The sequence below is a fragment of the Gossypium hirsutum genome, chromosome A06 (genome assembly GCF_007990345.1).
Source record: "Gossypium hirsutum isolate 1008001.06 chromosome A06, Gossypium_hirsutum_v2.1, whole genome shotgun sequence".
Classification (NCBI taxonomy): Eukaryota; Viridiplantae; Streptophyta; class Magnoliopsida; order Malvales; family Malvaceae; genus Gossypium; species Gossypium hirsutum.
Window position 1 is genome coordinate 13,584,925 of NC_053429.1, and position 27,783 is coordinate 13,612,707.

Here is a 27,783-nt window from a genome sequence, read left to right on the forward strand (position 1 = left end):
CATGAAACGATCAAAATCATCAAGTTGAAGAAGGAAAGCTGAAATTAATATCTTTAATGGCTATAACTAAAAATACAAAATGAAGAAAAATAAATAATACTAAAAATCCCATCTCAATTTTGACATTAATTAAATTCAAAACCCTGCTGATCAGGTTGATTGCTTTTCAACATCCATCACTAACCATAAATTAGTACAATTATAGATGAATCAGAGAGATCAGAGTCTGACAAAAAAGATCGAATGGTTTGGAAGTTCTTTCAGTTGCGTTTCCCTTCTTTCTGTTATGTTTTAGGCTCTCTACAGATTCTCATCAAAAGGAACCAAAGGTTGTAGCTTGTAGGACCATCTTAGAGCAATCTTCAAATTAAAGCACTCCTCAACACATTGTCTTTCCCCGAAAGTACTCGAAAATATCAGGCATTCTAGACACTGGTTGACCTTCCTACATTGAGTAGTTCCATCAATACGGATTTTCCTATTCTATTAGCTAATGTTTATCTCTGGTTTTTTTTTTCTTCTTTCTATGCTGGGACTTGGGAGTGGGTGAGTAAGCTTCTTTGTTGTTTGATGTCAGTTTTTATTATAATATCGAAAACTTTCATTTCTTTATTTACATTTCGTATCTCACTCACCAACTCATATGTATATACAAGGATTGAGCCCTGTTTTAATTCCATCGTCAACTGGATTTTTGTAGCTGGCTAGCTATATATATATATATATGTATGCATGCATGTATGTATGTATGTATCATATATATACCCTTTGGCTGGCAGTGGCAATGGCAGTACCATATTTAAGGTTATAGTTGTTGGGTTTTGCCTATATTTCTAATCTCCCCCTCGATCTCACCAGAATTCTACCGAGAGAAGCCTTAATTCCATAACGTGGATAAGACCCTTTCAATTCATACCTTCGAAAATCCAGGATCGGAGAATTCGCTGAATATTCTCTCTCTAATATATCTCGTTGTAGATAAGATAAAACCATGTCATCTTTTCTCTCATCAGCCTAATCCTTAGTCCTAGATTCAATCTGGGAAGGGGAGAGACGAAGCCTATGTGGAAGTATGTGAAGTTATAAGTACTGGTATTAAGAGCCGATAATCACTCATCTCTTATCCTTAGTTTTTCCTTTAAATTCGAAATTTAGAGCATTAATCGAATATCCCATCCCAAACAGAAAATAGCCTTTGATTCTTTCAAACTGTTGCTTTATCGTTCCTTCTGCTGTTCATGGACTACTGCAAGGAAGTTGAAGGGAAGGGAGTCCATGACCCTTTTAACAAGAATATGACTACGTTATCGAGGTGTGTATGGGTGCCATATCCTGTTATAATTGGTGCTGGCCCTTCGGGCCTAGCCACAGCTGCTTGTCTCAAACAAAGAGGCATCTCTAGCTTGATCCTCGAAAGGGAAAACTGTATAGCTTCGTTGTGGAAGCTTAAAACCTATGATCGTCTTCGCCTTCATCTTCCAAAGCATTTCTGTCAGCTACCCTTCATGCCATTTCCGGAAAGTTTCCCAACTTATCCAACGAAAAAACAGTTTTTATCGTATTTAGAGTCCTACAAAAAACATTTTGGTTTAGACCCAGTTTTCAACAAAACCGTTGTGAGTGCAGAATTCGATCACCGATGTGGGTTTTGGCGAATTAAGACATTGGGGCTGAAACATGAAGAAACCGAGTATGTGTCTCGATGGCTGATTGTTGCTACCGGGGAAAATGCTGAGGAAGTGGTGCCCAAAATTGAAGGAATGGATGATTTTGGTGGCCCTATACTTCACACAAGCTCATACAAAAGTGGCCGGTTGTTCCGAGGGAAAGATGTTTTGGTGGTTGGATGTGGCAATTCAGGCATGGAGGTCTGTTTGGATCTCTGCAACTGTGAAGCTCGTCCATCCCTGGTCGTTAGAGCTTCGGTGAGCATGCTTCTATCCTTTTTGTAATTCCTACATCGTATTATAACCTGGAAATCAATCTTTCAATTTCTTCATTAAAAAAATAGAGCCTATATTCTGGTCTCTTCTTAGGTTTCATTTTTAGTAATCGACGATTCACTTTACTGCTACGTCCTATAATTAGCAGATCCATCGACTTCGATCATTTCCTTGAGAAAACGTTTCCAAGCCAGGAAAAAAAAGAAAAAAAAAAAGGAAATACTGCTATATATATATATATATTCATGATCACCATGTTTAACATGCAGAAATATTATTATTTGTCTTCACATTTAGGAAGTATGCGACCTTGTTTGTTTGATACTACTCTTAACAGCGGGTATTAAACCATACTAGATCAGTTACAAGAGTGAGTTTTTCTCTTTTATTCTCCTCACTTTCTTGGAAATTGTTTGCATGCGCAACATTAGTCGGTAGCCAAAAATTTTATGTCGTACAGTTCTTTTTCTTTCTTTCTTTCTTTCGTCCTGTATGAACTCTTGTGTGAAAGCATAATTAAAAGACCACCCAGATTCCAAAAGGAATATATAGGTTACATATATGGGATAAGTGACATGAGAGAAATGCCCTTAGAAGAGGCGAATTCAAATGTGAGAGCGTGGGGGCTAATTTTATCGTCTCATCTTTACTTCTTTAGCACCACTTTTTATTTTTTATATTTTTGAAAAGGCCTTTTAAGCAACCTTTCGCTGCAGGTGCACGTTTTGCCTCAAGAGATGCTAGGCAGATCAACTTTTGGATTGTCCATGTGGTTGCTCAAGTGGTTTCCGGTGCGCATCGTGGATCGCTTATTACTTCTGCTGTCGCGTTTTACGATTGGAGACACTGGAAAATTCGGCCTCCATCGGCCCCAGCTCGGTCCTCTTGAGCTCAAGAGCAGATCTGGCAAGACACCTGTTTTGGATGTTGGGACATTAGACAAGATCAAGAGTGGAAACATTAAGGTTTAATGCATCAATTTTCCCTTCAACACAAGCTACACAATCGTGCATTTTAATCATATTAGATTCATTGTCCAGAATTATAATTAAAGCTAAACTTCTTTTTGCAATGTATAGGTCTACCCAGGAATAAAGCGAATAACATACAATGCCGCGGAATTTGTAGATGGGACAAAGGAGAATTTTGATGCCGTTATCCTCGCCACTGGTTACAAAAGCAATGTACCACAGTGGTTAAAAGTATATTAAACTTATTTCCCTTTAAAGATTTTGTGTCTGTGTGTGTGGGTTATTGAAGATGTGTTAACTTTGACTCTCTTTTTTTTTTTTCCACTGGATAGGATAGAGATTTGTTTTCAGAGAAAGATGGTTTGCCTCGGGAGCCTTTCCCTAACGGTTGGAAAGGTGAATGTGGACTGTATGCCGTAGGGTTTACAAAGCGTGGCTTGCTTGGTTCTTCACTCGATGCAACAAGGATTGCTGAAGATATTGCCCTTCAGTGGAAAGCATAGTTGATGACGCCAGAAATTTTCATGATATTCGGGGACTGATTCTCTGATCTTAGTTTGATATATAATCAAAGACTAATGAACTACTTAGCTAGCTAGGCTTTTGCTTTTGTTTTCGCTTTCGCTTTCGCTTTTGCTTTTTCAAGGTCTTCTTTTAGAAGGAAAAATGTTAATTCTCAACTTTGTGAATATCTTGTAAATGTCCATTTTTCCATAGCTAAGTAAATTCCTAGTTCTTTATATTTTTATTTTTTGTGAGTAGGGGTTGTTGGTGGTCTATCATTGTTTTATATGTTTGCAAAGTTATATTTTCAGTAATATATATTTTTATGTATTATGAAACAATAACGTGTTATCTAATTTCTTGAATATGAACTTTGTTGTGTAAGAATTTTCCTTCAATAAAAAGTTCTATGCGTCGAGAGAAAAATTGTAATCTGATCATAATTTTGGGTACCACATAAATGATTTGTACTAAATGAATAACGAATAGTTATCCTTTAATGATTATTGGAACTTTCATCTCAAAAGGGACCACGATATATTTATATAATATAATTTTGCTGCAAAGGTTAAAATTTAAAGTGATTCAGAATAACCATAGGGAAAAGTGATGAGCAAATAGAATACTACCTTTTAAGATGATAAAAAGTTCCAATGTTGTATTTGAATCTGATTATAAACCCTCTTTCATTAGTTTTACAACTAATTATTTAAATTGAATTATAATATAATTTCATAATGAACAGCTTATATATATATAAAATAAAAAGCTGGACCAATACCTTTATCTATGCACAGTCCATGCAATCTTCACCGCTGTTTGTTCCATGTCAACGCTGAGCCTGGGGTCTTTGCTGTATTTATAACAATGATTTGTCAAGAAAAAAAGGGGAATAAGAAACATGGAGGAAAGTTCACTTGCATGAACTTTTTAGTTATGATAGTTGTTTTATATGATTTTTATCGATAGAAATTCATGTGATCTGTAATTATAAATGTTTATTATTTATGCGGATTAGGTAATATATTTGTTGATATAAAGAAGCGAATTTGACGTTGAAAATTCATTTGATGAGCCAAGAGCCGTTAGGTTATTTTGAGACGGGTGAAAGATATTGAATTAAGGTTCTCATGTTTTTTAAATAGGATTGATGGTGGAATAAGTTAGATTATGAGTTTGTCGGTTTGATTGTAGCACTCTATACTCAATCTGATTGTTGGGTCTAAGCTACAGTATGTCACATTCGTTGCTGGAGCAACTATGATCAAAATAAATACATTCTCATACCATTAGATATACAAATATGCTTATCATCAGCATATAATGTGGTAAATAATCATTTCCATGTCTTATACGAGCCTACGAAAGCTCTAAAGATAACCCAAGATAAAAATATGGTCAAATTGTAAATAATTCAAAATACAGAGTCGACGTCGAAACATGAGAGAGCTCTTCGTCGGGACGTGACTATAACACCCCAAAATAGGACTTATGAGTTTTAGGGGTATTTTAAGAATTTTAGCCTTAAAGTTTTGAGATTTTCGTGACATGGTATATCGGTGATGTTTTCGACTATGGTTTTTAGAAAAATCAAGTCAATTTTTAAAAAAGGTGTTTAAGAGATTATCAATTTTGAAATGAGGACTGTTTTGGAAAAGAGTTCAAATTAGGAGTAGTTATAAAGGAATAATACCAAAGTTTTAATATTAACCTATTTTCCTCCTTCATTTTTATAAATTCCACATTAGATTTATCCCATCCTTTGTAGTTGCCGTCCCTTGTTTCCTCTTGCTCTTGCAATCGATTTTTTATTTCTACATTATGATATATTGGTTTCCATCAACACTCAAGCCTTAAACCTACATTAAATACCAAGAAAAACTCTCAAAAATATCATTGATTCCTTCATTGCCAAGCTTGTGAGTTTTTTGGGTTTTCGATCAAACTCTTGATTTTTCATCGTCTAATGTAACGATTCAACTCCTAAATAGTTTTAAATGTCATTTAGTCTTTAAAACAAAGTTTTTAGCCATTAAATCACAGGTTTTGAATAAAAGCCAAAAATTGGCTCATTAATGGTGAATTTTGGGATTTTGAGTAAAAACGTGGTTTCAAAGTGTTTTTCAATTAGTTTTAAAATGATTAGAAGGTTTCTAAACTTACTTTGAAGGATTGTTTAAAATTTCTTGAGTTTGAATGAATTTTCGGAAAATAGCCAAAAACATGTCGAAAAAGTCGATACCATGAATTGAGTAGTTTTGTGTAGTTTAAAGGTTGTGAATTAGTCGTAGGTGAATTATAAGATGAACGAAATTGAGTTTAGGTGAAAAGACTGAGTATAGACCGAGATATTCAAATTTAAATTTTGCTATGTTAAAGGTTTCGGTCAAAAGAGAACCTAGCTTATGCTTCTGTTTTTGGATTGTTTGATATGAGTCTTTAGCTGAATGTTGATTGTGTTGTTGTGTGATTTAATTTGTTGAAGCGTTGGAATTGATAGGACCTTCTACGAGTAGAGATAAAGGTAAGGAAAAGCTAGTTTAAGCTTTCGACTTTTCGATGAAAGCGCAATCGGTGAGTGTACAGGATTCATAGTGTTAATTGGGAGCTCACTATCCTAAGTTCCAAGTGTAAGCTTTTTATTTCCCTTATTTTATTTTTGGTAAATTATGTGATTATGATAATATTTATAGATTGATTATTATGATGTGATATTGTGATATGAGACATGTGTGATGACTATTGTGAATTGTATTGTGTTGTAGGCATATTAAATATGCCAAACAATAGTGATGATATTGTGTTAGCAATATAAATGTGCAGTGAAAGTGTGCAAAAACTGGTAAGTACGTCTGTGTTGAATTATGGAATGTAATGCTAATGTAACATGTTATGTATGTGATAAACTAATTTTAATGCACTCATATATGGTTGGATACATGATGGCTCAATGAGCATTATTGTGGCACTTTAAATGCAATTAAATATGAATTTGATAAGCATGCATTGTGCACAAGTTTGTGATGTGAATTCATGAATATGAATAGAGATGATATACATTAAATCAGTAATTAAAATTGTGTAATAGTGGATATTTTGGCCTTATGACCTTATGAGACCATTGGATATAGTTGACATGCCATAAGATTGTGAGTACTCACCTATATGTGTTTTGTGACTTAAGCGTTGAGGCCCTGGGACATGTTGGAGAGATAAGGGAATGTAAGCTAAGCTTCATTCAACGGGACATGTTTGGTGCGTTCGAGAGTGTTAGCTTTATGCTTCACTTTTGGGATATGTTCGACTCTATGAGTCATTTGGTATGTTGGAGATCCATATATACGATGTGTGGTGATAAAGGCCACTTTTATGTTTCATAGCCTCAAGTGCCAAATTATCTTCAAATATATATATGTGTAATGTGACATATTCCTAAATGAGTATGTGGTTGCTATGAAAACTATCATTTAAATTTGATCTTATTTGTTGTGGTAATACGACGTGAGATGGAGGCTTAAACATGTAAATAATGCTAAATGAGTTTATTTAAGTTTTATGAAAATGTTAGTATGTTCTCATAGTAAATTGCATATGTAATTGTGGTTTGGATCGTTTTCATTTAACTTATGAAAGCATGTGAATATATCAGCTAGACTTGTCGGTTATTGAAGCATGTATACGTCGTTTAGTCTTGATGAATTATTGTTAAATGGATTATATATAAGTGAGTTGAGTGTAATTGAATGTAGGAGTATATGTTAGTTTTATTTCTTAATGAAACATGAATGTTATTTTGACTTGATTAGAATATGGTTGTGAACATGTTGTAGTATGTTATTGTTTAACCTTTGATATTGTGTGTACATTTTGGTTATTCTGATCATTCACTGAGCTTTTTAAGCTTACATACTCCTTTCTTAAAACCCTTGTGGATTAGTTGTGTGCCGGTGTGAGCGGTGTAGTTCCAAGGGGTGATCCAAGCAAGTTCTTTTCTGTTATTTCATAGGTGTTATTGTTAACTGTTTACGTTTTGGGAATAAGGCAATGTGGTAAACTTTTACTAATATTTGCCATGATGTTTTGGATGCTTCCGTAGACTACATGCTCCCAAGTTTATGATATTCATTTTGTATTATGTTTATTATAGGTCGGACTTACTTTTGATTGTTGAGACTAGTAGTACGGCCGTTTTAATGTTTATTTGATGACGATATGTTACCATGATGGATTGCAACATGTTGGAATGATAATGCTCAAGTATGTTGTATTTTTTAGTCTGAAGCTGAGGTATTGATATTTGTACTGTAAAAACAATACCTCTGTGATTTTGAAATGTGCAGGGAGACAGTAATGTAATCTGGTATCGATACTCTATCATGAGTAACAATACTTGGGGTAGAAATATCGATACTTTGGCAGAGGTACTGGAAAGACAAAAATATACTCACTTTTTCATGCCCTTTTTAACTCAAATTCATACAGTTTCGGTAAAATTATTGTCGAAAAATATATAAATATTATAAAATAATTATTTTGTACCTAAATTATTAACATAATGAATTTTAATTAATTTTATAATTAATTTTGATTAATTTTGATTAATTTTGACAAATTTGCACAAATGGCAGAAATTGGCTCAGTAAACACTGCTAGAAGTTTAAAACTGAGAAGCAATTTGAAGTACCAAGGCGAATTAATTTTCAGCCTAAGTCGGTCCAATTATGTGTATTAATTCATGATATAATTAATTTTAATTCATATCCAATTTAATTTGGATTAAATAAATTATTATTAATTAATTATGAAAAAGTGGTCCAGTTGAGCCGAACCGAGTGAACTGAACCGACCAAGAAGTGGACAGCCCAAAACCATCCATATGTTGACCCAAATTAGCTTATTGGCTGATTATTTAGCTTGCAAAGAGGCCCTTGAAGACTTGTTCAAGTTGAAAACAAACCCCTCCACAATTGGTGGCTTTATAGATTTGCCTCAAGCCTAAATTAGCAAAGTTGAAACTATCCACCTTGCAACATGTGTGGCCAGCCAAGGGAAGGCTCTTTGGCTGATAATTTTGGCTATTTATAGCATTCCTCTTCAGCTATAAAAACCCCCTTAGGTCAAGCATTCATATATTTTCTCTCTTCTCTCCACTTTCTCTCTTCTTTTCCATTTTAAATTATCTTGCTCTCTTGTCGATTTCTCCTCTTGGAAAAGGGGCATTCATCAGCCATTTGGAGCAAAAATTAAGTGTTCATAGCAACCTTGGTCTATGAGGACAACGGAGAAAGAAGAATGGCACAAACTAGTCAAGCCACAGAAAAATACCGGATATGATTCTTGTTCCCTATCTCTTTAATTTTGTTGCTATTATGATAAACATATCTATGAATATTTATGTTGTTGGAATGGTTAATTTAATCAATTTAGCTTGAATTTAATTCGTGTTAGGTTGATTGCATTTCATTTTCTAAAATTGTTAAAATTGTGTTTATGTTGTTATAGGCCTCAATAAGATGCTTGATTAAGTAAAATCATGACTAAGTTATTCTTGCATTACAATTGTGAGGTATCTAATGAATTAATTATTTAAACCGATTGAAATTGTAATGAATGGACACAGTACTTAATCAGTACATGTTTAATCATCTAAGGTAGCTGAGGGTTAAATTAGCAACGGTATCTGACGATACAATTGTCTTGCATAACTTGCAAGATTATTGTGATTAAACTGTTTCAAGGTAGGGATACTTTGTTACGTCACGTAGTCTTTTTTGTGCTTATTAGATTTAATTAATCGTTCGAATTGACATAGGGATACGTATAAGAGATTATTTCAATTTAATAAGTATGTATGTGTAATAACATATTTGCCTATTAAAGATTTGTTTAATCAGTTGAATTGACATAGGGATATACTCAAAATATGAATGGATTTTGGTAAGTGAATATGTTCATAAGCTAGCAAATTACCGAGTTACCGTGAATTTATTCGTAACAATATAAACATGAGTTTTAATAATTCTAAGTTAAGAAATGTAATTAATCTAACACAGTTATGTCATCTTGATTAAAATCGTATTTTGAAATCGTGCATTTGAGATTTATTTATTTAGTTTACTTAGTTTAAAATCTTAGTTTTTAATCACCCACTTCAAACAAAATATTTTTCTTCACCAAAGTGTTTTAAATAACATTCATAAATAATTCTTTTCATAGTCCCTGTGGGTACGATAACTCGACATTTACTTGTCACTTTATTACTTGTTGTGATTATGTACACTTGCTCATTTTCGTCGTTCTAGTACCAATAATTTTCGACTGTATGGTTTTTGTGCTAGAAACAGAATGCAAGTTTGATATCAATTTCCTAGTTGGTATCGATACTTTAGCGTCACTATCGATACCTACGTGATTGTCTTGAAAATTTTGTTAAGTGCTCCTTTAACACCCCTAACTTGTATCCGTCGTCGAAATAGGATTACGGAGCATTACTAGATTGTTTCTTAAATAATTATACATTTCATATACATTTATCAAATCCAAACAGAAGTCATTCAAATACAATTATATTGTCCCTAACATGAGCCCTCGAGGCCCAAAACAGCATTAGAAGTGGTTCGGGAGTAATTTGAATACATAATAAATTTTTAGAAAACATAGAAAATTTTCAAAGTGCAAAGGACACGCCCGTGTGGACAGGTCGTGTGTCTTACACGGCCAAGAGACATGCTCGTGTCACAGACCGTGTGGAGATTTGAAATGGGATCACATGGTCGTGTTCCAGCCTGTGTCTGACCCCATATAACTTTCTGACTTGGGTCACACGGCCAACCACACGCCTGTGTACCCTTCGAAATGGCCTCACACGCTCGTATGCCAGACTGTGTCTAGGCCGTGCCAAAATTGTAAGGCATACTGACTTATGCCACATGACCAAGTCACACGCCCGTATGCTGGGCCGTGTAGAGCATACTGACTTGGTTTCTAATAAACATCGGGAACACACGACCATGTCACCTAACTGTGTGTCACACAAGGCTAAGACGCATGCCCGTGTCTTTACCCGTGTGGACAAAAATAGGCCATTTTCCATGCCATCTTTCTTACCCCAACTATGCAACAACCTAAACACATCAAATGGCATATAACCTTATCTTCAATAGGCATTCAAAACATCCATAACCAAGTCTGATTCATGCATTATCAATACCAACAACCACAAGGATTATAAGTATCGCAATTAACCATTCACTTTCATACCAATTTTACATCTAAAAATCACCTAAATGGTAACTTTCAACTATGCATTATTTAGCTTAAAACCACATGCATACCATATCCCAAAATTCAACCATTTGGTCCTCAAAATACCAATTCACAACAAGCATTCACATAGCAATTTATACACTAGATAACAAAAGGCCATTTGCTTATATATATACATCACCAAGTATACCAAAATAAGCCAAATCACATGGCTATACACATAACCAAAACATACTTCATTTATAATCCAAATCAATTGGCTAAATACATTACCAATATATAGACCATATTAACCACAACACCTATACATGCCATATAACCAAATAAACAAGTTCAAAAGTACCAAAATGGCAACTTGATAGTGTGATGAGATCTCCGACAACTCCTAATCTGAGCAGGCTTTGAAATCACTATAAAACACGGAAAAGTAACAAAGTAAGCTATAAAGCTTAATAAGCTCGTATGATTAATAAATATAACTTACCAATCTTTAACAAATTAAGTTATCTATCATAATACACTACAATTCAATTTAACCATAAGGCTAACATATGTTCATCCACATAGTAAATCATATAACTCACAAATTTCATAGATTTGATGTTTATACGATTTATGTACATACCTGTACTGATACGTATCAATCTCTTACCCTTTCATATCTTCAATATACCCATTGAACCATTTGGAATAATATAGATATTTGGGAATCTCACACCCAAAGTGCCAATACATGGTCGAAACCATCTCAATCTCATATCTCATATGATACTCACTCTCGAGCTATCATAGGGTCTGCTTACACAAGCTGACGGTCAAGACGTAACTACACGGTGCTGCTCACACAAGTTTACTAGAATCCGCAACAAATGCTGGAGAACTCAGCCACCAGTAGAATGTACGGACCAGCGCCCAAACACAATAACCCTTAATGACATGTCATTTGTATCCTAAACTATTCCTAAGGTTCAACCGGGATTTCACACGTAGCAATTTCTTCGTTGAGAATTTCTGTAAGGTTGTATTCATCAATAATACAATTATAAAGCATTTAAAACACAATTATATTAATGCTTATTAATATACGAACTTACCTCGACCACAAAAACGTCGGAACATGATCGACTAGTCCAATACTTTATTTTTCCTCCAATCTAGATCTGTACGTTTCTTTTATTGATCTATATAATCAAATTTAACTCATTTAATTATCATTCTATTCAATTTAATCCAAATTTCATATTATGGCAATTTTACACTTTTGCTTCTAATATTTCAACTTCTTTACGATTTAGTCCCTAACTCATAAAAATGCAAATTCATGCAATTTAGTCCACACCCATGCTAGGTGAATTTCACCTATACTCATAATAGCCCATATTTTTCATTATTTCACACATTTACCATACAATTTATCACATTTCACAATTTAATCCCTAACTGACAATTTTATCAAAAATCACTTAACAAATGTTATTTATCTAACAACAACCATCCATTTTCTATCATCAAACACCAAAACACATACATATTCATCAATTTTAAAACCCTAAACCTTTAAAATTTTTGCAAATTAGTCCCTAGGCTAGTTAGATTAAGCTACGATGACTCCAAAAACATAGAAATCTTTAAAAACTGGACGAAAAATACTCACATGCAAGCAAGGATAGATGGCCGAATTCTTTAAGCTATTCCCATGGTGTTTTAGGTTGAATTTTTTGTGGTGAATGCACTTAGGAAGATGACCATTTGTTTTTCTATATTTTTACTTAGTTTAATTTACTAAATTACAATTTTAACCTTAATTAATAACCTTTCAAATACTTAATAATATGTCCATATATGTCCACTCACATTATGGATGGTTGAATTACAACATAAGGACCTCCAATTAAAGTTTCATAGCTATTAAACACCTTTAACTTATAGAACTCAAGTTTTACACTTTACGCTATTTAGTCCTTTTTATCGAATTGAGCACCCAAACGATAAAATTTCTTAACGAAAGTTTTGCACAATCATACTATCATGCTGTAGACATAAATTTAATAATAAAATAAATATTTTGACCTCAGATTTGTGATTTCAAAATCACTATTCTGATGTGACTAAAAACGAGCTGTTACAGGTCTAAATGCTTGAATTCTTAACACGGTAAGTTACATTGGTGTATTTCCAGCATGATTTGATGATGATTAATGTATGTATGTCTTAAAACTTGTGCAAATGTATAGAATAACATGTGTTGAATTTAATAATAAAATGAATATTGTAATGTACAAGTAGTGAAATGGTCGTGTGGGATATTTATATTCAGGCTCAGCGACCAGGCCGTGTATAGGGTGTTAAGTGACATACTATTTGGCCTCATCGAGATGACGGAGTTCCTTGTAACACTGTGACGTGGAATTCATATCTCGTCGTGATGACATACATTTGAGTCACAGCGTGACAACCTGTTATGCAATTTTCTAATAGCTGTCAACCAGCAATTCTCCAACCATGGTTCTAGACACATTCAAACATTAACTAGCCAATATTTGTAACTATATAGCATAAATTCTTGCAACTCAATACCTTATACAATACTAGGCCAATACCTTAACACCTACGAGTCATTTACCTAACGCAAGCCATTTAAATCATTTATACACTTACCTATTCCACAAGTTAATATATATTTTCAACATTTCCAACCACTTCAAAGCTACCTTTAACTTCATTACAAGCAATATACATATAAACAAATTCTAACATTAACCATTAAACCATAAGTGTATAACTTTATATACCAAATCTAACTCAACCTAGGTAAATTCCATATAACTAACAAAAGAGATTTATAAAAACATTGTCGAGTCTAGGATATTGATTGGATGCTAAAATCAATGCTCGGGATCTCGTTTGGAACCTAACTTATGCTGGAAAAAATAAACCGTACGTTGAGAGATAAAACTCAATGGTATTTCTAAAATTCAAATAAATATAACACAAATAATCAATTCATGCCTATTGTTCGACTAATTCGTATACCAAATTATAATATAAACTTAGTGATCAAATCATTTGGTTATTTCAAATCTTACTTTCTAGCAACTATCTAACCATTTCCCATATATTTCACTTCATCCATATTTGATCATTTTGTATCACCATTTATAAACATATACTCATAAATATACTGTTAGAGTTGGGTGACCTGAATTCCTGTTAAAAATAAAATACAAGTGGCAAGATAGGGGGATCTACGAGGGTGAAGGCTGAGGGCTAAATAGAAGTTTACTTCCTCTATCTGATGTTGTGTAATGCCCCGAATTTTGGGCTTAGAAGTTTTAAGTCTTGAGTGGGTGCAACTAGGAGACTACACATAGATATTTAGTTGTGCAAGAAAGTGACACAATTGTGTGTCTGCTTTAGTGGTTGAGTGGGAAGTGTCTGAGAAGTCTTGGGCTCAAGGCTTAGCTTTAACAAAATTTTGTTTTAAATGGAAAAAACCCTGTCTCTAGTCAGTAGGCTTCTTAAAAAAATGTGGTTAATTCTTGTCATAAAAAGCCTACTAGTCTAGTGGTAAGTGGTGTGTAGAGTGTGCAAGGGGTCTGAGGTTCGAATCTCTACTTGTACAAATGGAGCTTATTTTTGCTGGTGGTCATGGGAGGAGGTTGTGTTTGACCAAAACACCAAAAGTATGGGGGATTTTGATTATTTGAATTGGTGGATAGGAAGGAATTAAGGAGAAAATCGAGCAAGTTCAAATTTGAAGAAGAGTTGTGCCAGGTTCGAACTCTGGCACTCAGTGTGTTAGTTGTGTAGGAATGTTGGGGAGGTGTTTAGTGTGTAGAAGGCCGACCGAATTGGATGAGTTCATTTGGTCAAAAATTTGGCTGTGGTAATTGGTGTCAAAAATGGTTCTACTTTGGGTGTCATTTTGTGGATTAGCTAACTGAGTGTCGACTTTGTTCTCAATACCTCGGGTTGGCAGCTTCCTTTCTTTTATTTTGTTTGCTTTAGCCGAATACGACTTTTCACATCTCCTTCATTCTTCTTCTCTTTTCTCCATTAAGCCGAATGCCTTGATCAAGTGGCCAACCCCTTTTCTTTTTCTTTCGGCTCTTCTCAGTTTTTTCTCTCTTAGGCTGAGTCCTGTGTTGGATGAATACCCATACTCTCCCTCTCTGAAAATCCTATTGTTCTTCTTGCTTTGCTGAATCTCCTTGTTTGATTACCGAAATTTATTTGATTTATTGGTAAGTGTGTGTTACAATCGCCTTATTATTTCTTTTCCTTGCCGAATATCCTTTTCTCTTTTCTCTCAGTTCTTTCGGCTTTTATCGAGTTTTCCCTTACATCGATTAAAGCCGAATATTTTCTTCTCTTTACCTCTTCTGATTTCAGTTTCTCTTAAAAGGGGAGGGGAATTGGCTTTGGTGTTATTCTGTTTCATTGGCCGAATATTTGGTGTTCCCATTCTTTCTCTCTCTCATCGATTTTCTTCTTCTAAGCAATGGGTTCTATCTAGCACAAGTTGCTGTCGGTTGATAAGTATTTTGGGTAAGGGAAAAAATTTTTCTCAAGCGTTGTAAGTATGTTTTTTAATATGTTAAGGTGCTAATCCTTTGTATGTCAAATGTTATTGTGGCAGTGCCAAATCATGTTGGACTTGGTTTACTTGTGGAGTTATAAGACTTAATTGGTTGAGGCAGTGGAAGTAAGTGTCTATAACGAGTTCGTTTGGTGACTGTTGTGGTATTAAGCATGACTAACGCTGGTCATGAATTTGTCAATTGTTGTAGGTGCAATTCATCTCAAGAGGGGTTGCGTACCTAGAATTCTAACAGGTGTGCAATCACACTGCTATAAGTGTAGATCGGCAAAAGCCGAAAACGTATGACTGTTGACTCTACATGAGCTTACGCCCGCTCGTGTGGTAATTTGAACGCATAAAACGTGGGTGTTCAATCGTAGAGGCCACCATGAGCGATTTCATGGGCTTAGGCCCACTGATATTATTCTAAAATAGGCTCAAGCCTGCACTATTTCTGATTTTGAAATGGGCTAAGGCCCTAATTGAAACTGAGGGGGCTTGGCCCAAATTGTGTTTACTCTGATTGTTTGCTTATATGGGATTACACACTTGAGTTTTCATAAACTCACCTTTCTGTTTACCTGCGCAGGTAATCCTTAGGCAGATCAGTACTGTGAGGGACTTGAAGGTGGCCACAGAATAGCTTACACTTCAGTATCTAACTTTTAAATTATAAGGAGTTTAATTTGGGTATTTTTATGTATTAAGGACTCTCTAGATTTTATTTTTAATTTGGGGATTTATATTTGTTTTACTTTAATACTGCTAGCAGTAGGAAAAGCACTCGGGTTTTCAAAAAGAAAATATTTTTCAAAAATACCAAGAATACGTAAACGGTTTTAAGAGCTGCCACAAGAAAATAATGTTTTACAAGTAAATGCTAGTACGCAACTATTTTAAAAAGCTTCCGCTACAAATGAGATTTTGAAATTAATAACATTTTAAAGAAATACTATTGATAGTGACGCGAGATTTAAAATCATCTTTTAGAGCACACAAAGAGGCTTAATAAAGATTGGGCTTTTCAAACGATATTACACTTTACAGAAAACAATTCAATGTGATATCGCCAGATTCGGCCATAACGTCCAGGTCTGGTTTAGGGTGTTACATGTTGATTAGAATAATGTGTTTTAACCTTACTGTGTTACTTCTATTTGACTTTGATTAAAATAAGGTTTTAAACCTATAAATACATGTAATCGTCTCTCCTCTTGTATCATTTGAATTCGACATAGTGAATTTTCTTCTCTTCTGCCTGTAGTTTTTTTTCCGAAAAAATTTCCACGTAAAATTTTGTGTGTTCTATTTTTTTCTTATCTTTGTGATAAATTTCCATTATCGACTTTTAATTTCTCACAAATTGGTATCATAGTTTTTCATGCTCCTTATCTTAATCAGGATAATGACATCACTAAAGTAATTTTGTTGTTGGATTGCAACACCAGATTTGTGGTGTGGCTTACGTAGATAGATTTGAAGGATGCCCTGCTAGGGATAGATAAGATGCCTTCAATGTTGACGGAGGAAGAAAAGAAGCGTAAAGATCAAAAAGCTTTCACACAACTACATCAGCATTTGTCTAACGAAATTCTGCAGGATGTGATGAAAGAAAAGACCGTCACTACATTATGGGCGAAACTCCAGTAGTTACGCATGTTAAAAACCCTGATTAGTAAGTTACATATAAAACAATGTCCTTATGCTCATCGTTTGGAGGAAGGTATGTCTATACATGAACACTTAACTGTGTTTAAAAAAATTGTCTCGAATTTGGAGCCCATGAAGGTTCAGTATGATAAAGAAGATTTAGGGTTGATTCTACTTTTTTCGTTGCCCTCATCTAATTCAACCTTTAGAGACACAATTTTGTATAGCCCCGAATCTCTCACATTTGACGAGGTCTATGCTTCTTTGACCTCGTATGACAAGATGAAACATCTTGTGGTTGGATCCAACTTTCAAGAAGAGGGTCTCACTATTCATGGGAGACAAGAATGAAATACCAATGATGATTGTGGAAATGACGATTTATTGAAATCCTCTTAGAAAATCTAAGGGTAGATTAATGATACGTGATATTCGTGATGCGTTTTAAATATTTATAATGAATCGTTCTTGAAAGTAACTATTATCACGATGAAGGCAAGTGTACCTATCGAACAGTAGTATAGCTTTAGCAAGACAAGATTGTCAAACCCAAAGGAACTAAAAGTACTGGTAATGACTGTCTTTTTATTATCTAGCCTAAAAATAATGGGATTGTTTTAACTAACTAATTAACTAAACTAAGAATTCATAGAGAATAGAATTGGGGAATTACTTTTGGAAAAACTCGATTGATTAAGACAATGGCTAAGGAAAAATCCACCTAGACTTCACTTGTTATTTAACTCTTAATCAGACGATTTATTCATTTGACTTGATCCATAGAAATCCCTAAGTTATATTATTACAACTCTCGAGACAAACAACATCTATCCCTAGGTTGAATAATTGAAATCTCTTTCTAATTAACTCCCTAGGGTTGCATTAACTCGATTTATGGATCCCTTTATTAGGTTTCACCCTAATCCGGCAAAATCTTGTCACCCTATCTCTAGGCACGCAATCAACTGCACTTAATTATGACAAATGTACTCTTAGACAGGGTCTATTCCTCCTCTGAATAAGAGCTTAACTTGAATCAATATCCTAAAATATCAAAACAAGAATTGATAACACATAATTAAGAACAAGTCAAATATTTATGATACAATTCAGATAATAATAACAAGATCTGTCTTAGGTTTCATCCTCCTTAGGTATTTAGGTGTTTTAGTTCATAACTAAAAAGGTAAACATCTTAGAAGAATAATGAATACAGAGCATAAAGAAAAACCCAAAACTCCTGAAGGGAAATTGAGGGGAGATCTTCAGTCTTGATGATGAATCCGGCTTCTGAGATGGATCAATCGGCTTTCTTTGAGCAGTTCCCTGCTTCCTTCTCTGTGTCCCCCTTTTTCCTTCTCTTCTAGGGTGTATTTATAGGCTTTAGGATGCCTAAGAACCCTCAAAATTAGCCTTTTCCGAATTGGACTAAACTTGGGCTCGGTAGGAACACGCCCGTGTGCGAATACTTCAGGCCATGGTCAAGCCTATTAAATAGGCACGGGCATGTGGTCCACCCACGTGAGTCGTGCTTCAATTCTGCCAAATTCACACGGTCGTGTGGTCTGCCCGTGTGAGGAGGTCCAGGCCATGTTGATTTCGTACGTTGGCCCATTTTCTTTGTTTTTGGCCCGTTTCTCATTCCTTTCACTATCCTATGCTCACCTGAGTATAAAATATGAAATTAAGGCATTAGGAGCATCGAATTCACCAATTTTAAGGAAAAATCATCCATAAAATATGGTAAGTATGGGATAGAGATATGTATAAATTACGGTTTATCAAATACCTCCATACTTAAGCTTTTGCTTGTCCTCAAGCAAAATCCTCAATTCATAATCAAAATAAATTCTTCTTAACTTATAATTTCTATCAATAATATATCAAAATAATCCATAGGTAATCATACATTGAAAATTCAACTGAAAGAACATCAAAGTTTCAAACATTCCAAGTTGAGCATTTTATCATGAAAACATGGGTGTCTCCCCTCATCCAAGTAATTACCTTTGATTCAAAATATCACATAGTTTCACATCCTAACTAAAGATTCACTCAAATCACTTGAGGTGTCTAAGGATAATAAATAAAGCACTCAATAGTCAATAATGAAAAGTTATTACCATAGGCTTGCATGAAACTCAAATCTCCACCACTATAAATTGAGATGGAACATCAATCAAAAGGTCTTTAGAGGGATGTAACGTGGCTTTGGTTAGAGGGTGTGGTTAAAAGCTGAAAGAAAGGGTTAGAATCGAGATTGAATTGAAAAATTCCCTAACAAGAAAAATGACTAGTCATCAATTGCGTACAATAGAGCTTTTTCTCAGACTATGGAATTTAACATCTTTAGTTCAGAAGATCACTACTACTAATATGCATACATGTTTTTTTAAGAACAAGTCAAATTACAAAATAGAATAAAACATAGCTAAGCAACTATTCCAGTTCAAATCTCGACAAAAATAGGGATCAAATCAAATTAATTTATGGGATTTCAACAATAATGAGTTATGGGTTAATATTGAGGGTAAATTAATGAATGGGTTGTTAGGCTCAAGGGGGTTCACTAAGGGTTAATTGTGAAGGTGGGCTTTTATGGAGTGAGTGGGTTAAACCTAAGTGCCTTTATCATTTTGACATATCAAATCAAATGGTGTGGTCTTGACATGCATAATCAAGCAAGTTCTAGAGTAACAATTCAATACTGATGCATTCATAATGAAAGTGAGCATGAAAGAAATAATAGATGCTCTAAAGGCTCAAAATCTCACAACAATTATGGCTTTTTGATGTTTAAACTTGTGAATTCCAACTCGAGGTAATACCTGAACTTGGGGAAACAAACTAAAAGTTTTTAATTCTTCAAAAATCAACTTATCATGCTTGATTCCCTAATGTCTTGAAGTTTAAACAATCAATGCATAAATGCCTATGTTTTAATTCAAGATATATCAATAAACATTATAGACTAATTGGAATTCATTCTAATAATGATATGAGAAGATCGCATGAAAATAAAACAAAATTCAGGGATTTTTATGATAGAAAAGCCCCCCCACACTTAAGACATTGCCCTCAATGTACAAAGATAGATATAATGAAAAAAATAGATTCATAATCATAAGATAGGGAGAGAAGTGAAACTTCCTGAATGATGAATGAATTTCCTTGAATTGGAGTTTTGGAGAATAATAGATGTGAGGGTGGAGGAGGATACTCCGATGGTTGTAGAGGTTCATTAGTCCATAAGTCCTGCGCCAAAAGAATATTATATCTGGTGGTAGCTATGGTCGTGGTCGAGCAGGACATGGCAGTCATGGAGAACCTTTCCTGGTGGAGTTTTTTATTTCCTATGCGAGGATGAGCTTTGGAGCTCTTTCTGTCTGTGATCAAATTAGAAACTCTTTAAGAGGTATACTGAAGCATAATTACTCGTAATGAAATAACCGAAGAATAAAAATTGTAAAAACTAAGGATGAAATAGTATTAAAAGGAAATAAAGATAAAATAAAAAAATATAATTTCAAAATATAGAGATAAAAATAAGATAAAATAAATAATATGTGTTTCTAGAGAAATTGGGACACACGGCTGTGGGGCACGCCAGTGTGCTCTAAGCTCAGCCCGTGCGTTTCATACTTTTTGAATTTAGGCGCATTGGTGTACACGGCCATGTTGCATGGCCGTGTCAATCTTTGTTCACTTCTCCCACGCCCGTGAATGAAGCTCCATGCCCGTGTTGTTTTGGCAAGTTCGCCCACGATTGTTTGGCACGGACATGTCGCACGCCCGTGTTAATTTGACAGGTTCGGCCATGGTTTCAAGGCACGGGTGTGTCGCACGCCCGTGTTATTTTGGCAGGTTCACCCACGGCCATGTCGCACGGCCGTGGTGATTTATCGTAGCCCGTGCTGGGGAAAACCTTTGCCTTGTTTCCACACGGTCCTAAGCACGCCCGTGTGCTTGGCCGTGTCTGTGTGGTAAACCTGTATTCAAGAACTACGTTAGTAAGTTAGGTACTAAAATTTAAAGAAGTTAATACAGTTAGTGCTCGGGTTTCCTCTCGAGAAGCTCTTATTTGTAGTCTAAGCTCGACTTACCTTTCCATTGAATGGTCATGGTGGTTTGAGGAGTTTATACTTCTCATTCCTGCTGTGAATGTCATCAAAATAAGGTTTTAGACGGGTATGGTTTACCTTAAAAGTGCCGAACTTGGGATAACTTACCTCGACTATACCGAATGGGAAAATGCTAAGTATCGTAAGAGGGATTTATTCATTCGATTTGTCAGTGACAATGTGAGGATCTGCGGCATCTAATAAAACTTTATCTCCAACCTCAAGTTGATTTGGAAAGGTATTGAGCTTGTTCTGGTGTAGTTTTGGTTTATCATGTGTTCTCAGTTTATGTGCCTGCCATTCATCTAGCTCTTCGATTTGTAGCCTTCGTTCTTCATGAATAGGTCCTCTACTATTGCTTGAAAATGGCTCATGTACTTCCTTCAAACTCATTTCCTGTAAAGTAGGTTGCACCATATTGTCAGTTTTAGTAGAACGGTTTAGACAATCACCTTTAATTTTTGATGTGTTGCTAGAATTGCGAGCTTGAAGGGTGATTGCTTCATCTCCCATACGAAGTGTGAGCTCACGTGTGCCGCCATCAATAATCGTTCTAGCAGTTGCTAAAAAGGGTCTTTCTAAAATCAAAGAAGTGTTGCTAGCCTCCTCTATGTCTAGAACAACGAAGTCAACGAGAAATATAAATTTATTGATTTTAACTAGCACATCTTCCATAATACCCCTAGGAATTATAAAACTACCAATTAAGCAAGGAATTGTAAAACTCCCTGGATCTTTCAATTTGTTGGGTAGTTTATTTTGTAGAATATCTAAGCAAACTGCGTTTAGCTTCACATGTGAAGCCTCGTCCAACTTCTGCTTATTTGCTAAAAGCTCCTTTAAAAATTTCATTGCGTTTGGCATCTGCGATAGAGCTTCAATAAACGGTAAGTTAATATGTAATTTTTGTAAGAGTTCAAGGAATTTACCAAATTGTTCGTCTAAGCGGTCTTTCCTTGTCGCATTGGGGTGTGGCACACGAGGTTTGCATTCTATGCATACCACCATTGGTTCATTTTGGCCAACCTCATCTTTACCATTGCTTATCTCGGTTTCTTTCCTTGGTTCTGGTTCAGATGTGACTAACCCTTCCTCATCTTGGCTAGTAATCACGTTGAGTTGCTCCCTTGGGTTAGATTCTGTGTTGCTTCGCAAGCTACCTTGTGGTCGTTCAGAAATCAACTTGGCAAGCTGTCCAATCTGAGTTTCGAGCCCTTAGATCGATGCTTGTTGATTCTTAAGTGCTGTCTTGGTATTCTAAAAATGAGTCTCTGACACCTAGATGAATTTGGTTAGCATCTCCATAAGGTTTGGCTTTTTCTCCTACTAGTATGGTGGTTGCTGAAAGCCTAGAGGGGGTGGTGGTTTCTAATTTCCTAGGCCTCCCCATGAAAATTTTAGGTGATTCCTCCAACCTATATTGTAAGTATTGCTGTAAGGATTGTTTTAAGATCGAGGATTATTACCCCTGTAATTTAACTGCTCGTTTTCCATGTTGTGGCCATAAGGTGGGTATTTTGAATTGCTCTGTGACACCCCTAATTTGACCCTAGTCAAAAAGTAGTTTCGGGACCACAAAATCGAGTCATAAAAATAATTAACCGTCATAGTTGATGCTTATTACATGTATATATGCATGTGTGAAAATTTCATGTTTGAATTTTGTTAATTGTAAGTGAATTTTATTAAATAGGACTTATGTGAGAAAATTTAAAAATGTGCTAGGCAAATGTAAAGTGGCCTATTAATGCATGTTATGAAAATGATGGGTTTGCATGTCAAATTACCCAAAATTAGAGCTAGTGGCCGGCCATGCTATGGGGTGAAACATGTTGGAAACATGTTGTGTTAGCGTGTTATGTTAGAAAGAATAAAATAAGAGGTTAGTAGTAAAGTAATGAAAAGAGAGGGGTGATGAAAACAAAGTTGTCTCATCCATGCCCCCTCCATTGCCGTGAATTGAAGGAAGAAAACAGAAGAAAAGAAAAAATGTTCATCTTCTTCTCCTACCTCTCTCAAGTCGAAACTAACCGAGAAATGGAAGAAAGCACACCTAAGGCATTCGGCCATCTTGTGTGGGGAATTAAGGTATGATATCATGTGATTCTTTTGGAATTTTTGTGAAGTTGAGTTTGTTTTGGTGCTCATAACATGACCCATGTGTTAATTTTTGAGTTTGTGTTGCAAGAAACATTTGGTTATGTCCTTATATGTCAAATTGATGATAAATTTTTGATATTTGGTGAATGAATATGGGTTTTGTCATGGTAGATAACAAAGAATGTGGTTGTTGTTCTTGTTAATTTGGATGAATTTTTGGTGGATAGGTGCTTGAATCAAACAAATGATCATGTGTGTACACTAGGTGCTAGTTGAGAAGAATCGGTCACTATATTGGAGGCCATTGCCGAATATGAATTTAGTTATTGAGAGTGATGAATGTGTTTTGAGTTGATGGAAAAAAAGAATGCTTAAAGATGTGTCACAACAAATTATATGTTAAGCTAAGGTTGCTAAATTATCAATCTTTCTTCCTAGCCGAATATGTGTTTATAAAGTTGAGTTGTTAAATAGATTTTGAAGTTAGCCCATGTATTTATTTTTTAATTTAAGAAGAACGATACATTCGACTATGCTTTGATGTGCTTGGATTGTTGTTCATTGAGTAAATGATTGAGGAATGGTTAGAAGAATTTGAATGCTAAACTAGTTGATTTGTTTATAATGTCCGATTATGATCATTTATAGAGATGTGAATGAATTGTTGTTATGTGAATAAATATTTGTTTGATGATATATATATGTATTCGGCAATGGGATAAAATGTGTATTAAGGTAAGTTTCATGGTGATTATGCTTGTGATGTTGGGTTAATATTCGGCATTGAGTAATGTGGGGTAAGGTGATTAATCGGCTATGAAATTAGCTAAATTGAATAGGTATGTTTAATGATATGCTTAGTATAATGTATGATCTTATAACTCGGTTTGGTATTGAGATAAAGGTTAGATGTATGATTGGATTTTGGTATGTGTTAAATTGGTTAATCAAAGATTAAATGATATGTGATTGCCAAATGTGATTGTTAAGTGAATAATATTAGTTAAGTACTTAAGCAAATCTATTGTTTTACTTAAGCTTAAGAGCAAAGAGGATCAAAGTCGGATAGGGGAAAAGAGAAAGTAAACGAATAGCCGTGGACATCTAATCGTCGACCACTTCCGAGGTAAGTTTTAAGTGATTAAACGTTCAGTAAATTCAATCATAATAGGACATAATGAGTTGATTTAATAAGATATGATGTGGCCATGATATGTCTTAAACTCAAATGGTAAGTTCATAAGTGTTTGGACTTGGAAATTTAAGAGCAAATTGTAATAATTTGCTTTGGACAGCAGCAGTAACGTGATTTTAGAAAATCACTATAAATTGTTGGTGTGGAATTATAGGCTGAATAAAATATGTAATCAAAGCTTAGTTAGTCTAGTTTCTTATAAAAGAGACCGTGGAAGCAAAGAAGTTTCCTATAAAGAGATATTTAAAGTTGTGTGGGACAGTGTCAGAATGACTCCAAAATCCCCTATTCTGTATTTGGAAAATCATTATAATTTGTACAAAAATGGTTATAAGATAAGATTTATATTCTTAGACTCCTTAATGAGTCTAGTTTTAAATGAAATCAAATAGAACACATTATGAATTCTGTACAATGAAAAATTTGATTCGTAGTGAAGAGTGGTCAGATTAGTCAAATAGTGAAACAGGGGAAACTTTAAGAAAAATCTGGTACTGATTGGCCAAACCTAAAATTCTGGAAATTTTATGGATGGAACACATACGAGTCTATATTCAGGGAAAATTAACGGCAAGTGATTTGGAGTTTTGTAGCTCCAGTTATAAATAATTTAGTGACTATTGCTCAGGAAAACAGCTCGTAGTGAATATGTGATTTTGTTGTAAACATGGATAAAACTTGTTTTAGTTGCTCATAAGCTATTGATTAAAACCATACGTGAATTCTAAATCGTGATATTGTAAAACGATATATAAGTGTTAGACGGATCTTTGATATTAAAATTTGTGAAATTGTAAGTTTATGAGTATTCGAATATGAAATGATAGTATTGCGTGAAATTGAATTATTCATTGGAAAATGATTGATGTAGATTCGGCCAAGACAAAGTGTATACATGATAGTATATGTGGTATGTGAAGTATATTTGGATAATTGTGATGTGAATACATGAAAATTTATATTTTGATTTAGGATTTTATGTGATGAATGTGAATGTGTATATATGTGATAAGGCCGAATGGCCAATGTGATGAATGTGAGCATGCATATGTGTGATAAGGCTGAATGGCCAATGTGGTGAATATGAACATGCATATATGTGATAAGGCCGAATGGCCTATGTGATGAATGTGAACATGCATATATGTGATAAGGCCGAATGGCCAATGTGATGAATGTGAGCATGCATATGTGTGATAAGGCCGAATGGCCAATGTGGTGAATATGAACATGCATATATGTGGTAAAGCCGAATGGTCAATGTGAAATATATATATGAGATATGTATATGTGGTAAAGCCGAATGGCTAGTGTGAAATGTGTAGGCGATGTGCGTATATTGTGGCCGAACGACCAAATGTGAAAGGTGTGTACTATTAGATATTTGATGAGGCAAATGAATTACAAATATGACAGTCGATGTGAATGTTGTAACATGTGATTAAATGTACATGAAACTTGGAAATATATTCCAGGTGAGACCCGATGACTACGTGTGGAGATTATGTCCTGGTAAGACCCGATGACTACGTGCGGAGATTTTGTCCGGGTATGACCCGATAACTTCGTGTGGAGATTTCGTCTGAGCTAAAGGTCTCGCCGATAATCCGAGTAGAGGTTAAAGCTATAAGACTTCGTAATAAGAATTGCTTATAAATATATTCAATGCGAAAGGTTAAACAGGTATGTACTCCAAGTTTATATGTGAGCTCGATTTGAACTAAATCATAAGGTAGTTATGTGATGCCTACGAGAGCAATCTATGAGACTATTCCTATTATTATGTGACATCGGATCAGTGTGAGAGGTTATGTGAAATCATACGATATATCTATGTCACATGAGCTCACTTTTATGTGAAAGTTTATCTGTCTATTGTATATGATGAGATGTGCATATTCGGTAAAGGGATGGTATGCCCGAAGGAAGAGTGAAATAAAAATACGAACAACTATGTTATAATTTGACTGTTATCTGTTGACACTGCTTAAAACTGACTAAGCATTGTAATGCTTACTCCGTTTACTCTGTTTCCTCTGTTTTATAGATCTCATTGCGAAGCTACAGACTCGGGGATCGTCAGCAACTAGTCACACTATCACTATCCACCGCTTGTTACTGTTATGGTTAGAATTATTTTATGGCATGTATAGAATAGACTAGTGGCAGAAGAATATTTTTGGTTAATGTATATAAGCCATGCCAAAATGGCATCTTTTGAATGTTTACTTAGTGAAGTTTAAATTTTACCTCTGGCTATGCTTAGTACTTATTTAAATGAACGATCTTTATTTCAAGAAAAAGTTCAAAATTTTACTGTTCTGACATGAGTTACAAGTCCGGTAATGCCCCTTACCTATTCTGGCGACGGTTACGGGATAGGGGTGTTACATGCTCGATCCACCTCCATTTGCTTCCTACATTACTGGGTGAACCTGTGAAGAACTAAGAAAACCATCAATTTTCTTATTCAAGAGTTCTCCTTTATTAGAGAGCATGGTGACTGAATCGACGTTATAAACACCGGCTATTTTTGCTGGCTTTGTCCTCATGAATTGCCAATGATAGTTATTCAGTGACATCTCCTCAATAAATTCGTAAGCCGCCTCAGGTGTCTTATTATTGATAGTTCCTCCAGCGGCTGCATCAATCATCTGTCGAGTCGAAGGATTCAGGCCATTATGGAACATTTGAACCTGTAGCCAAAGCGGTAACCCATGGTGAGGGCACCTTCTTAAAAGGTCCTTGTATCTCTCCCATGCATCGTAAAGTGTTTCTAAATCCATCTACACAAAAGAAGAGATATCATTACGTAATTTGGCTGTTTTAGCTGGTGGATAATATTTTAATAAAAAAATTTTGCTCATTTGTTCCCAAGTAGTAATTGACCCTTGTGGTAACGAGTTCAACCACTGTTTAGCTTTGTTCCTCAATGAAAAGGGAAACAACCGAAGGCGAATGGAATCATCAAAAACGCCATTAATTTTAAAGGTATCACAAAATTCTAGGAAATTTGCCAAGTGAGCGTTGGGATCCTCATCCTACAAACCATCAAACTGAACAAACTATTTATCATTTGAATTGTGTTAGGTTTCGGTTCAAAATTATTTGCAGCAATAGCATGTCTAACTATACTTGACTCAGTTCCTATTAAAGAAGGTTTAACATAATCATACATAGTGCGCGGAGCAGGATTTTGATTAACAGCAATTGCAGGAGGTAGCAGATTTTTTGGGTTTTCAGCCATCTCCTTGGTTGTGGTTTGAATATTGTCCTCTTGCTCGTTCTCTGTGTATCTTAGGCTTTGCCCTATTTTTCTTTGGTTTCTGCAAACTGTGCAATCGATCTCACTGTCAAAAAGTAATGATCCTGACAGGTTTCTTTTAGTCATAAACTATAAGAACCTGCCAGAAAAAGGGAAAAAACAGAATTAGTAATAAAAATTAGAATA

At 34.9% G+C, this 27,783-nt stretch overlaps 1 protein-coding gene and 1 non-coding gene across 2 annotated transcripts; both read left to right on the top strand.

The window, feature by feature from the left end:
• The first annotated feature begins 467 nt into the window (after window positions 1–467).
• On the top strand, window positions 468–3,654 carry LOC107962678 (indole-3-pyruvate monooxygenase YUCCA2). The gene is made up of 4 exons (XM_016899152.2): window positions 468–1,925; window positions 2,660–2,908; window positions 3,023–3,145; window positions 3,247–3,654. The coding sequence occupies exons 1-4, from the start codon at window positions 1,239–1,241 to the stop codon at window positions 3,415–3,417; spliced, it is 1,230 nt and encodes a 409-aa protein (XP_016754641.1). The 5' UTR covers window positions 468–1,238; the 3' UTR covers window positions 3,418–3,654.
• Window positions 3,655–27,044: 23,390 nt separating this feature from the next.
• Window positions 27,045–27,151, top strand: LOC121230948 (small nucleolar RNA R71). Its single transcript, XR_005929020.1, has one exon. It is a non-coding gene; the product is annotated as a small nucleolar RNA R71 (small nucleolar RNA).
• Window positions 27,152–27,783: the final 632 nt, after the last annotated feature.

What these genes read in the sequence shown, in the direction of transcription:
- LOC107962678 (XM_016899152.2), top strand. Translation starts at nt 1,239, where the DNA reads ATGGACTACTGCAAGGAAGTTGAAGGGAAGGGAGTCCATGACCCTTTT. An exon ending in TCAAGAGTGGAAACATTAAG is followed by an intron (nt 2,909 to 3,022) that starts GTTTAATGCATC and finishes TGCAATGTATAG; the next exon opens with GTCTACCCAGGAATAAAGCG. An exon ending in ATGTACCACAGTGGTTAAAA is followed by an intron (nt 3,146 to 3,246) that starts GTATATTAAACT and finishes TCCACTGGATAG; the next exon opens with GATAGAGATTTGTTTTCAGA.